At 37.4% G+C, this 13,227-nt stretch overlaps 2 protein-coding genes across 4 annotated transcripts in view; both read left to right on the top strand.

The window, feature by feature from the left end:
• The first annotated feature begins 1,139 nt into the window (after window positions 1-1,139).
• On the top strand, window positions 1,140-11,010 carry ap3s1 (adaptor related protein complex 3 subunit sigma 1). 2 transcript variants are annotated; one of them, XM_077562259.1, is made up of 7 exons: window positions 1,140-1,444; window positions 2,823-2,914; window positions 2,986-3,097; window positions 3,186-3,257; window positions 5,152-5,259; window positions 7,320-7,361; window positions 10,290-10,433. In XM_077562259.1, exons 1-6 carry the CDS (start codon window positions 1,376-1,378, stop codon window positions 7,353-7,355), a joined length of 489 nt encoding a protein of 162 aa, XP_077418385.1. In that variant the 5' UTR covers window positions 1,140-1,375; the 3' UTR covers window positions 7,356-7,361; window positions 10,290-10,433. The 2 variants fall into 2 exon arrangements, with proteins under 2 accessions (XP_077418385.1, XP_077418384.1); XM_077562258.1 differs by lacking the exon at window positions 7,320-7,361 and having other exon boundaries at window positions 1,145-1,444; window positions 10,290-11,010.
• Window positions 11,011-11,798: 788 nt separating this feature from the next.
• The window catches only part of commd10 (COMM domain containing 10), a 48,568-nt gene continuing 47,139 nt past the window's right edge, over window positions 11,799-13,227 (top strand). For both annotated transcript variants that reach the window (XM_077561827.1, XM_077561826.1), the window contains exons 1-3: window positions 11,799-11,938; window positions 12,584-12,674; window positions 13,079-13,189. In XM_077561827.1, coding sequence (XP_077417953.1) covers window positions 11,910-11,938; window positions 12,584-12,674; window positions 13,079-13,189 — 231 coding nt within the window. In that variant the 5' untranslated portion in view covers window positions 11,799-11,909. The remainder of the gene's footprint in view (window positions 11,939-12,583; window positions 12,675-13,078; window positions 13,190-13,227) is intronic.

The raw sequence follows: 13,227 nt of genomic DNA, 5'->3' as shown, positions 1-13,227 counted from the left end.
TTGGTACAATGAGGCCAATTTCTTTGGTCTTTCTTTTTTTTCTTTGTACTCCACCTTGTGGCTAACTGCGTCATTCACCTTTACATTACCACTGGTATGCAGGCTCTCTCTAGTGGTACGAGATTGAATCACTGCATCAGTACAGTTCATGAAACATTTAGGTCCAGTACATTTGCACTTAATATTTAAAAACTGTTCGTTTTTAGACTTTATTTAGGTATTTTTTTATGTATATTTTAATGTGCAATAAACTATTTGATGCATATTTAAGTACTTAAAAAAAACTTCCTATATTTAAGTGTGAACTTAATATTTAAACTGTGCATAATGTTACAATGGCTTAAATATACTTATCCACCATCCCTCTTTTTTTAAATTTAAAATCCTCATTCTTCTTGTAAAACTGGTGTTACTAGTGTAAAAAGTTAGTTTGCGAACCACTGTCCAAACATGTAAACATGAATAATCATCAGATTTAAAATAACCCACTTTTTTTTGTGCCCATCTATTTTTACTGCATTAATACATTTTATAAGTAAAATATATGTTTTGTTGTTTTTAAGGTTAGACTTCTTTCCACTCCATTCTGAACATGGAAACGAGGAGTATTGTGTTCCACTGGCCATTCTGAAATTGTTCTCTTGTTAAAATGTAATTGAATCACATTAAAACAATTTAAGTAGAGTATATCACTTTTTAAAACTGAATGTGAATGGGGCCTCTCCACTGAGCGCTCAAGTGTGCCACACACATCATGGCTATGACTTACACGTGTGTCTCAGAGCACAAAACGGTGTTTATTTATATGCCTGTGTGTACTATATATTTTTCCTAAAAAAATCTCTCTTTTGTTTTTAATTTTTAAATATCCCCTTTAAAAGCAATACAATTTTATGTTTGTCTGGCACATGTTTAACCCTTCTCATTCGCCGTAGTAGGCAGGCAACGGAGGCATGTCAAGACGCCATCTAATCATCCTTTGTAAGTTATCCCTTTTAATTAAAGCTTGTTGAACAATGTTACAAAAATAATCTCTCTTTTGTTTATGTTGTTAAATATCCCCTTTAAAAGCAATACGATTTTATGTTTGTCTGTCACATTGTTTAACCCTTCTCATTTGCCGTAGTAGGCAGGCAGCGGAGGGGCGGGGGAGGAGCGGTTCCTTGACGTGGACAGTCATTTCCGTAAAGAGACGATGGAGCAGTAGTGGCGTGTCGAGTCCAAGCGATCCCCGCATTAAACTTAAATCGAGACGGGATTTGGCCGTCAATCCCTCGGTCGCGTTCGGGTTGACGGGAGTCACACACGGACTGATCCCTTTTTGCTCCCGCCCCGCCCCGCCCGCCGCCTCCTCCCCCCCAACTCAGCAACAATCATGATAAAAGCAATTTTAATATTCAATAACCACGGCAAGCCGAGGCTGTCCAAATTCTACGAACATTATGTGAGTAAGCGTTTGCATTTTCAGTAGAATTACTTTACATCTATTTATATTATACTGTACTTGTCGATGGGATGCTTGCCCATCTGCATTTCTCGCCGTAGGGCATCCGAGCTAAGAGGGGAGGGGGGTGAATTTAGTGCCAACTGGTTCGAAATATGAATTACTGAGCGCGTGCAAGCTGAACCGACGTGCGTGTGAGTGTGAGCGCGCTTACTGCCCACTGTGCTCAGTTGACTGTTTGTGTCACATGATCTGAATGACGCCCTTGTGAGGCACTCGTGCCTTCAGCATGCACCCCCCCCCCCTATTGTTTTGTTTTAAATGACACAGAGGAGGCAGGAACGGAACAGACATGGTGTAAGAAGCTTGATAATAAACTCGTAGATATTTTTTAGTCTACCTGTCTGTCTGTTGCTCAAAAGTGAAGCGTGGAGAGTCTCTGCCGCAACAAAAATTGCACTGGTGCCACCATCGAGACTTCCAGTGGGCCACAGCCAAGCTGTACCAATGTAGCCGATATAGCATAAGTATATGTCCCTCCCATTTATGCTTATAACTTTGTATGTTTCTGTAGGTGAAAAAAGGAAGCATAGAGATGCTTCTGACAAAATTCATGAGTGAATGAATGGAGCCAGCAACTTATTAAATATTTGTACTTTGTCCTTTTATTTCTATTTTTTTTCTGTCTCCATGCCTATGGGCCTAACATGAGGTCTAATTTGTGTGTTCTTTTATTCTTGGTTCCTATCAATAATGCAGCGCAACTAGAGGCGGAGCGTTGCTAAGAAACGTCATACACTATTTCGAGACAAGCAAGGCTGGAAGACCATCCTGATGTGTATTTTCTTAATCATACCAACGTTAATTATTCTGGCTCAGAAAAATCCAAGGGAAGAGCATGTTGAAAAAAATCTCTTATTAAATCTCAATCGCATTTTGAGTGGGAAAAAAATTGCAATAAAATTATTTTCTCAAAATCATTCATCCCTAGCAACTGTACATTTGAGTTCAGCTGGGTGTGCCTTATTCGCACGCTTCAAGTTTTATGACCCGTCTTATATTTAGAGCCTTACATCACCGTGAACCTGGCCCAAAACTCTCACTTCTGTTAGGAATCCTCCAGTGAAGATAACAGAGCTTTCATATGCGGCGCAGAGTCTACAGCAAGCTGAAATCCTGGCCTGTGTGGCCCCCGGGGCGAGCGTGTTTGATTTAATATGACAAAAGCAAACGGCAGTGTAGGATTCGGGCTTTGCCGCTCAGTTTGTGTTAAATGACATAAGGAAGACAAATAAAATTGTGTGCTTGTAGTAATAAAAAGCAGGTCCGTGGGAGCAGACACGTAATGTGATAGTCACATTTTGTTTCTCTCATGCAGAGTGAAGACACAGAGCAACACATTATCAGGGAAACCTTCCACTTGGTGTCCAAAAGAGATGAGAACGTCTGCAATTTTCTGGAAGGTGGAATGTAAGTAGCATGCAGTGGCAAACTAATTATTTGGTGTTAACTGATAGTCGGCCATGTTTACCATGTGTCAGGTTGATCGGCGGATCCGACTACAAGCTGATCTACAGACACTACGCCACGTTGTACTTTGTGTTCTGCGTGGATTCCTCAGAGAGTGAACTAGGAATTTTAGACTTAATACAGGTAAAAAAAAAAAAAAAAAAAAAATCTGTATATTTGCTATGTTTGTTTTGTTGTATTGTTAAAAGTTGCATTTCCTTTTCCCTTTCAGGTATTTGTGGAAACGTTGGACAAATGCTTTGAGAATGTCTGCGAGCTCGACCTCATTTTCCATGTAGACAAGGTAGGAAATGTCCAAAAAAAATTGCGCAACAATGTAGGAACTATCACATTACTTCTCCTACGCAGTGACGTAATAATCAATTAACTCATTCTCTGCCATTGACAGCTATAGACTTAAAAAAAATCTTTTTAACTATTTCTATTAGTGTAACATTTTTTTCCATTTTTGTTAACAAGAGTATGAAAACCTAGAATTGTATTTTTTTTGTACATTTAGAACAGATATAAAATTTGTGATTAATCGTGAGTTAACTAGTGAAGTCATGGGATTAATTACAAATTTTAATCGCCTGATGCGCCTAATTTTTAATAGTCTTTTATTTTTTAAAAAACAAAACAAAAAAAATTTTGTTTAATTTTTAATTTTTTTTTTTTTGAAGAAAAGATTATTAAAAATTAGGGGCGCCAGGCGATGACAATTTTTAATCGTAATTAATCCCATGACTTCACTAGTTAACTCACGATTAATCACAAATTGTATATCTGTTCTAATACAATAAAACACATTTTTGGTTTTCATACTCTTGTTAACAAAAGTGGAAAAAAAAATGTTAAACTAATAGAAATAGTTCAAATGAATTTTTTACATCCATAGCCGTCAATGGCAATGAATGAGTTAATTGATTAAGCATGTGGCTGTTTGTGTCAAAGTTGATTAGTTTACGTTGCTGCAACCAGCAGAGGGGGCTGTTAATTTAGTTTATTGCAGCAGAGGCCAAGGGCCGAGAAAATTTATTTATTTACTTTTTGTTTGCAACGGGGTATTTACTTGTGGTAAGGTGTTTATTAACAGTCACTGGGCAATTAACGGGGACACAATACTTATTACAGCATGGTTGCTAATTGAGGAAATAATAGTTTCCTTTTGTTTGAAAGGGGGTGTTCACTTGAGGTGCACTGTTTATTTACCTGCATCTGGTGGTTAATTGGGGCACGGTATTTGTTTTAGCAGGGCTAGTAATTGAGTAAATCAAATGGTTTATTTATTTATTTTAAACTGGGGTGGTTACGTGAGGTGAGGCATTTATTTTTATGCACCTGGCAATTAATTAGCGCACCACCGTTATTCCAGCAGAGGCCATTAATTTAGGGATGTCAGTAGTTTCATTTTGTTTGAAAAATGGGTTATTTACTTGAGGCGAGGCATTTAAATACTTGCAACTTGTGATTAATTGGGGAACAGTGTTTGTTTTACTTCACTGATATAGAGTATATAGCAGTTTTATTTTGTTTCAAAAGTATTTACTTGAGGTGAGGAGTTCATTTGCCTGCTCCTGAAAATTAATTGGGGTGTGGTTTCTATTACAGTGGAGGCTACTAATTGAGTGAATATAGTTTGATTTTGCTTGCAAAGAGGCAGTTTAGTTGAGTCGAGATGTTTATTTACTTGTGCTTGATGATTTATTGCGGACACTATTTAAGGTAATACAGTAGTTTGCTTTTATTTGTAAAGAGGGTGTTGACTTGTTGACTGGTTAGGTGCTAATTTCCTGCCTCTGACAATTAATTGGGACGCACCCTTTCTCACGTTGGACACCATTTTTTTAGTTGTGTCCAAAAATAGTATAGTACAGATGACAATTTGCCAGTGTTTTAAACAGCTACAGTATTATGCTAACTACAGGTGAGGACTTAGTCATTTATTTTTATTGAATTATCAGTGGCCAGTACAGGCAGCCTCCATAAGTACTCGATACCTTGAAATAAGGCCGGTTTTGCAGAGAGAAATGCACATTTGCATTTGGTTCATTTGCTTTTGTTTGTTTATTTAATCTGCACCTGATTATTAATTGGGGAACACTATTTGAGGACCTTGTATAGTTTTATGTTGTTTAAAATGGTGTTTATTGAGGCATGGCATGGACAAATGCTTTATCGGACTGTCTCCCATTCAGGTTCACAACATTCTGGCAGAGATGGTGATGGGCGGGATGGTGCTAGAGACCAACATGAACGAGATCATCACCCAGGTGGACGCCCAGAACAAGATGGAGAAGTCTGAGGTAAGCGCTCGCCCGTCCGTCCGCCCGTCCGTCTCGCTTTTCTACGAGGGATGGTACAGAGTATGCAGGCATGCGTGTATGCTGCACCCTGCATGCGACTCTCCAGTGACCTTGTGATGCTCCCGACATGATCCTGGGTGTTTGCGCTCTCTCTCTTTCTCGTTGGTTCTTCTCGCTGCCGCACTGCTTTGAACACTAATCAACACTCTGCCATTCATACGGACGTAACTGTTCCATCTTTCCAGATGATCATTGAGTCTCTAAATCATCCACTTTTTTTTCTCTTTTTTAAAGAGGAGTGCACACAAATGAAATAGCAAGACATTCTCCGTGTGGGTTCGGTACAATATTGAGACCAGCCCTTTTGCCAGATATCATTCATGCACAGGTGATATAGCAGATGGGTGGATGGACAATGAAACATGGCGTCCATGATGCAGCTAATGTTTTTTTTTTTCTTAATGTGTTATGTAGATATCTGATGCTTTGCTTTTATTGCTGCCTCTGCTAATCTCTACGACGGAGTATTACGCTCACATTGAAAAAAACAAAAAAAAGACACACAGCTACAGAACTAAGCAGATTGTAATCTCATGAGAATAATTTTTTTTAATTTTTAGGACGAAAAGTTCTATATTTCTACATTTTATATAATAGATTTTAGTCAATATTGTTATATATATTTTTTTTTTACATTTAAATGGTGTGTTTTTAGGAAAAGTTGTATTTTTTAAGATTAAAATGATATAAAAGAATACAATTGTATATTTTTGAGAAAAAAACATTTGAAATTATTAGAAGATTTTAGTTGAAACAAGAATAATATGTATTTTTGAGATTTTACTTAAGAATTTTTTAAAATTAAATTCCAAATATTACAGGAGTAAAGTTGTATCTTTTTCATATGAAAGTTGAAATACAAGAAGAAACAGAAAGTTTTATATTTTTGAGGAAAAAAACATTTTCACAGATAAAAATTCTCATATTTTCAAAATTGAAGTCATAATGTTGCAAAAATATTTTTGATGTAAAGTTGTAGATTTTTGATGAAAACATAATATTGAAATGATTAAAGTCATAATATTATAAAAAGTTTAATATTTACGAGAGTATTTTTTTTAGAAAAAGGTTTTGGTAATGTGGTTTAAGCTATGTTTTTAGATCAATTGTATATTTTCAATATTCAAGTTGAAATATGAGAATAAAGTTGTATACTTTTAAGAGAAATTAAAAAAGAATATGCATATTTTTAGAGGAAAGGTAATATATTTTTGACCATCAAATTGCATTTTTTGAGAGAAAAAATCAAGGTAACCCAAAACTTTTTATCATGAAAAGATTTTCATTTTATCCTTGTAAGACTTTAAATTCTACAGTTTCTTTATTTATTTTCTGTGTGACCGTCCTTCATAAATATCAATTGCGAATAAGAATTACGGTCAGACCAACAGCCAGAGACAATTTCTTGAAGTCATTTCCTTGTTTCCTCTCGCACTGCGAAACGCTGACATAATAACATCAAGTGACGTATTGCCGAGTTGCCGGCTTCTCTAATTGGCTGACATCTGCTGTGTGCTCCAAATCACTAGTGATAATAGAATTGACATTCTTTTAATCCGAGCTGCAGTTTGTGTTTTTTTTAACTCGACAGATTCTTTTGTTATTTTCATTTTTTTCTTGATTGCTGTTCTGTAAGCAGAGTTTCATCAGAGCTGCTCTCGTCTCTCCCATCTGGGACCTACCCTAGACCACACTGTGTCTCTCACTCGCACGCTAATTTCAAACGGCAGCGTCCGTTTCTAGGCAGCTATCAGGAGAGTAAGGAATGAGCTGTTCCATGAGCCTGACGTAGACTAATAGCTTCTTAAGCCCTCCATAACTGGGGTGTGTTTCAGCAGGCTGTTTTGGATAATACCTGGTGGTCTACGATAGATCCTCTCACCCCCCCCCCCCTCCTGTGCAGATAAACTGTAATTACTTTAACCTGCTTTAACATTCCTCATTCCTCTTTCCCCCCTGACCCTGTCTAGTTCTTTCCATTCTTCTCTCTCTCTTTACAGACGTTTATCTTTCAGTCTACCAGGCAGGACAGGTAGACGCAGGTACTGCTAAAATCTACAACCAAGTACTGTAATCCTAACTGAAGTTTACTCTCCCCTACCCGCCTCCTCCTCCTCCTCTTCCTCCTTGAGTCTCTCCATTAAAAAAAATGTCAATAACGTCACTAACATACACCACGAATCTTTCATGACAGACCCAAAAATGTCTTTGTTGAGGGCTGAATTGAAATGGAATCCCCGCTTCGACGGTCATTATTTTTTCCACATTGACTAATGCTCAATTTCACACTTGAAAAAGAAAATGTGCAATGCAGAACTAACTAAAATGTCTATAATTGCCAACACAAGATACTAATGCTAGATAATTTAACTAATTCAATGCCATTGATGGCTATAGACGTCAAAAATGAATTTGAACTATTTCTATTCGTTTAACATTCCCCCCCCTTTTGTTATCAACAGAATGAAAACCTAGAAAAAAAATATTGTACATTTAGAACAGATATAAAATATGTGATTAATCGTGAGTTAACTATTGCAGTCATGCAATTAATTACAATTTAAAAAAATGTAATCGCCTGACGCGATTTAAAAAAAGAAGAAAATATTAAAAATTAGGTGTGTCCGGCGATTATTTATTTTTTTAATCATAATTAATCGCATGACTTCACTAGTTAAGTCACAATTAACCACAAATGTTATATCTGTTCTAAATGTACAATAAAAAAATTCTAGGTTTTCATGCTCTTGTTAACAAAAGTGGAAAAAAAAGTTAAACTAGTAGAAATAGTTCAAATTAGTTTTTGACGTCTATAGCCGTCAATGGCAGTGAATGAGTTAATATAGCCTACATGTATTGTAATGCCCTAACAGTGGTAAAATATAGACACAGCCAACTGTCAACTTACAAAAACAATTAAAAAAAAAGACGGATAATTCATATGCAAACGGCTTCGGCCGTAACTGATGTACAAACAATTAATATATAGTTGACATCCAACTGCTGGTGCTAACTAGCTAATGGCTTAGCCAGATGACAGCCAACTGCTAACGGGCTAATGGATTAGCCAGCTAACAGCCAGCTGCTAACGGGTTAGCCAGTTCACAGCTAGCTGCTAACGGGTTAGCCAGTTCACAGCTAGCTGCTAACGGGTTAGCCAGTTCACAGCTAGCTGCTAACGAGTTAGCCAGTTCACAGCCAGCTGCTAACGGGTAATCATCATTATTGTGTAATTCTACAACTTCATGCCCTGCCCTGAAGGATTTGCTCATGCATGACCAGGGCTCTATGGGAAAGTCAGCTTAGTGGAGGAATGTACATTCCAGACATGTCACATCCCGAGCAATGAATGTACAGCTTTGTTCACTAGTGACTGGTCACTTTTGGGTCTGTCTTGCGTAAAAGATTCACACAAGTGGGTGGGGTTCTCTAAACACAGTGATTCTCAAATTTGGATAATGATGAAGTCATTGTTGCATAAAAAACCCTCTGAATTAGTGATTCTGAACCACTGGAGGACATTGGTATATCATGAGAGGCTGTCAGGTCTGCCGCGGAAATTTATTTACTGAAAAGTGCCAATATCAAATATACCATCTGTCGACGACAGCAATAATAATATGTTCTATGGGGCCCCACTAGTGCGAACACGTTGTTCTGATTTTTATTGTGTTTGTGGAATATGAAGTAAGCAGCAAAATTTATTCGTTTTTATCCATCTTAGGGGGCGGACATTTTTCCATATGCTGTCAACTAAAAATGACATCGCTGTTGCTTAATTAGCGACCAATCACGGCTCAGCTTCAGAAAACAAGTGAGCCGTGATTGGTTGTTAAATGAGCCCTGAGCAACTTTTACGTCATTTTCAGTAAGACAGCAAGTGACAAAATGGCCGCCCGTTGAGATGGATAAAAATGAGTGGATTTTTCTGCTTAGAACACATTATTGTAACGAAGATTTTGGACTTGACTTCTTCATTATTAATAATAACTATTCTTTTTAAGAATAAAATCTAACTTTGAGGTGATGCAAAAATTAACTCATTCACTGCCATTGACGGCTTTAGACGTCAAAAATTCATTTTAACTTTAATTTTTGACGTCAATAGCAGTAAACGAGTTAAGAACCAATACACTACATGCAAAAAGGTACAATTGACCTGCGTAGCAGCCTGTTGCTATTCATATAACAGAACAATAGCTTTTTGTTCAATTCACACGGCCAGTTTTACCATTGTGAAAATAAATGGAAGAAATCGACTCTTTTTGATGAGATTGTTCCTGGTGTAAAATATCTGCCTTGGCGCAAAGCTTGGGAAACACTGCTCTAAATTGTTCCAATTGAGACTCACTGTGTTAAAGTCACTTGCCTCCTCTGTCCGCAAAGCACATCTTCCAGTGTAGTTGAGTGCTAGCTTTACAACGCCCCCTACCCATGTCAACAGTACCTAAATACCGCAGTCTTTTGTTCCTACAGCCACAAAAAAGATAAAAAAGCAGTTAGCTGGACAAATAAGCGCTGTATAACATCCAATGTAGCACTGTCTTATGTTTCCCCTCTGCTTTTCATTCAAAACTTACTGTACTCTTTTCCGTCTTCATTTCCAAATCCATATCCCAATTCTCTCTTTGGGCCCCTCGAGAGTCCGGTGGGTTCACTCTGAGCAATGCTTGCCCAACTCCAGCTCATCCAAAAAAGTGAATGACCTCACAGTGGATTCAGAATTGGCTCTGGTTGTGACATAACCAACGTAGCACCGCATACTGCATGTGCATCTGACGCTATGACGGCATCTGAATGTACATAACGCACACGCGTGTCATGGTAGTCGTCGGTGCTTTGGCATCGTGTCAACAGTCTCGTTGACGTGTCGTGGTTCTGTTTGTCCCTCGTGTCCACCGTTGAATGTGATTGTTTGATGATGTGCCGTGTAATCTTAATATTGTGTGTTTGTGTGTGTGTTTGCGCAGGCTGGTATTGCAGGAGCGCCGGCTCGTGCCGTATCAGCTGTAAAGAACATGAACCTGCCGGAAATGCCCAGAAACATCAACATTGGCGACATCAGCATCAAAGTGCCAAATTTGCCGTCCTTCAAATAGCAGTACGCAGACGATCCGCTGCCTGGAGATGTCGCCCAATGTTTTAACGTGATGCAATCTGTTTACCAAAACCTCTTACTAACTCGTTTTATCCAATCATGGAAGTACTGTGTGATTTAATTTTTTTTTTTTTTTAAAGCTTGATCTGCAGTTTTTATGCATTTTGTGTTCTGTTGCGAAATCGGAATAAAGTATTTATTTGTCCACGGTACATTCCTAATCCCCTCGTTGACGTTCAGCTGCTAAAGCCATCTCAGTCCAACGGAAGTCATTTCACCAACTCGAGTGTTTACTTTCTGAAAAGAAATGAAGTTTGATTTAAGTGCAAGTTTCTCATTCCAGAAAAACATAATCGAATGGGAACAGTCGGGATCAATACAGTGTTGGAAAATTCATACTTTGCAGTGCGTGTGAAACCAAATGAAACAATGAAGAATATGATATTGCTGATATGCTGTTTTACAGATTTATGATCATATATCCTGGATTTATATTTTGTATCTGTTGAAATGATTAGTTTTCTTTTAATTTTATTCTCAGCATGAATTTTGCCCACCTCTTCTTTTACTGTATAATAAACAGTTCAAACTGACTGTCTTTTTTCTTTGTTTATTTCCTCCTTACCCTTTTGCTTAAGACAAGTTTGAATAATGTGTGTATGGTGCGAATGACAGACCTGCTAAAATGTTTTGATTATATGTCAACAGACATCAGGACCAGTACACGACTCCATGGGCTAAGCGAATGATTTCTTGCCAAATGTCTATTGTTATTGATCATTCAAATACAACCAACTACAGGAAAAGACTGGGGTTGATTTACACATTCCAAGTTATAAAGCAGTATTAATATCTCTGTCTACTAAAAGTAACAAGAATACGCCATCTGGTTTATTATTTTTGGTTTGAAATAAAAAGAAGCTGCAACAACAGTATGCAATTTTTTTCGTGAAAGTAACTGAAACAAAATCAGGTACATGAAAATAACTTTAAAAAATCATCAAAATAAAGTACCAACTGATGTAAATAAACACGTTGCACATTAAATTAAGATGACTGGTAGTTTAAAATCAACGTCATTGAAGTTTCAGTTTAAGGAAATACATATAAAATACGTATCAACGGAGTAACGCTTTCCGCTATGTTTGTGCTTTTGCGCTTTCCGTAGTTACTGAGACTTTTTTAGAGTCATATTGCGCAATTTTACGCATTTCATAATTTTGAATAAATGACGTGGTTATTCTACATCCTTTTGTTTATTATTATTTTTACGTAGTCAAAATTATTATACAGGTTAATTTTCAACATAATTTTAGTTTATATTGTATTTATTGGGCGTACGGCACTTCGGGGTCCTGAAGCATCCTTGCGCAGTGTTGACAGTCGCGAGGTGACGTCTTGTGACACCAGGAAGCTAGAAGTGACTACAAATTGAGGATGCTGCGACTGCTTTGAAACTTTGGTTCTGATCCTTGAATTTATTGGATATACAATGGCGTCAATTATTAAAGAAACACAAAGGTTCGTTGTTGTTTTTCATAATTTGAATTGCTAAGCAACCTCAGTCGTAGCTAGCCTATTAGCTACCTGTAGCCAAACGCTGTCCCAAAATGTGTTGATCAGTGCAAAATTAACTTAACATGACGTAGTGTTGTTTATCTATTTGCCTTTTGAAAATAACATTATCCATACAGTAAACGTTGTACAGGACACCTAAATGTATCGTTCTAACAGTTTGCTAATTAAATTAACCTGTTGCATTTGTTAAACATGGTTGTTATTTGGTGCACTTACACAATGAGATACAATGCAAGAGCTGTATGACAAATTAGAATCAAAACTAAACATGGACAACGTTATTGCTGTCATTGAGTGTATTGCTCAGTTTTTAGTATTGGCAACGTCTGAACAAGATCCTCGTCATGCAGTTTTAAACACAAACAAGGTGCTATTTTTCCTAAAATTAATCTTGATCTTTTCCACACATACAATAATTGTGCCTTAAGACCGTAAAATGCTCAAATGTTCGGTATGTCTACCTCACACTGCACTTGGCTACAAAAGATCCCAGCACCGCACATACCATGAATATAAATATATGTTGTGTTGAAACAAACAAACCAATCCTGATAACATTTATGATTGTTACTTCCCTTTTCTTAACAGTATCAAGGAAGCAGTGACTCTCATCAATGCCATAGACGTGATAAAGTTCTCCAGATTGATTTCTCGCATCATCCAAAAGCTTCATCTAAAGGTACGGCCATTTGATACTACCTTTTAAGATCAATACAGGAAATGATTGAAGCAGTCGTCCTCTTTTGTTTTTGGCTTAAACTATCAGAAGCATTGGCCTACGTTATTTACATGAAATTGTGTTAATTTATTCGCAACAGTTTATTCTCGTCATTTTTGTAGTTATATGTGGATGTTTTTTCAGAGGACCAACTGTTACAACAGCTGCAATAATGTCAAATTATTTCCTTTGCTGTGCATATGTTCAATTACAACAAATGAATTATTACCGTAGTATATTGCTCGTGCTTGTGCTGTCACTCGCTTGCTCCATTTTGTTTTTCTTCTCGCAATGCATTGTGGTCTATCTTAACCGGTTAAGTGACCAAGACCATTGATGTTGATGTCGTGGGCTTTTCTTTGCAGGGAGAACGAACATTTAGCGAAGAGGAGGAGCAAAAACTTCAAACGGCTCTTTCGCTGGACAAACAGGCTCTCAACTTAGTCCTGGAAACGTCCGCTTTCATTCTTGAGCAGGTGAGGAGGAGCGGTCATGTGACCTTTAATTTCTCCAC

Source organism: Vanacampus margaritifer, chromosome 3 (assembly GCF_051991255.1).
Source record: "Vanacampus margaritifer isolate UIUO_Vmar chromosome 3, RoL_Vmar_1.0, whole genome shotgun sequence".
NCBI lineage: Eukaryota > Metazoa > Chordata > Actinopteri > Syngnathiformes > Syngnathidae > Vanacampus > Vanacampus margaritifer.
The sequence above is the reverse complement of the archived record's forward strand: the minus strand, read 5'-3'. Positions and strand labels throughout refer to the sequence as shown.

Bases quoted from the DNA above. Each gene is read 5' to 3' on its own strand.
- ap3s1 (XM_077562258.1), top strand. From the start codon at position 1,376: ATGATAAAAGCAATTTTAATATTCAATAACCACGGCAAGCCGAGGCTG. The intron at 1,445-2,822 runs GTGAGTAAGCGT...TCTCTCATGCAG, and splicing joins CCAAATTCTACGAACATTAT to AGTGAAGACACAGAGCAACA. The intron at 5,260-10,289 runs GTAAGCGCTCGC...GTGTTTGCGCAG, and splicing joins ACAAGATGGAGAAGTCTGAG to GCTGGTATTGCAGGAGCGCC.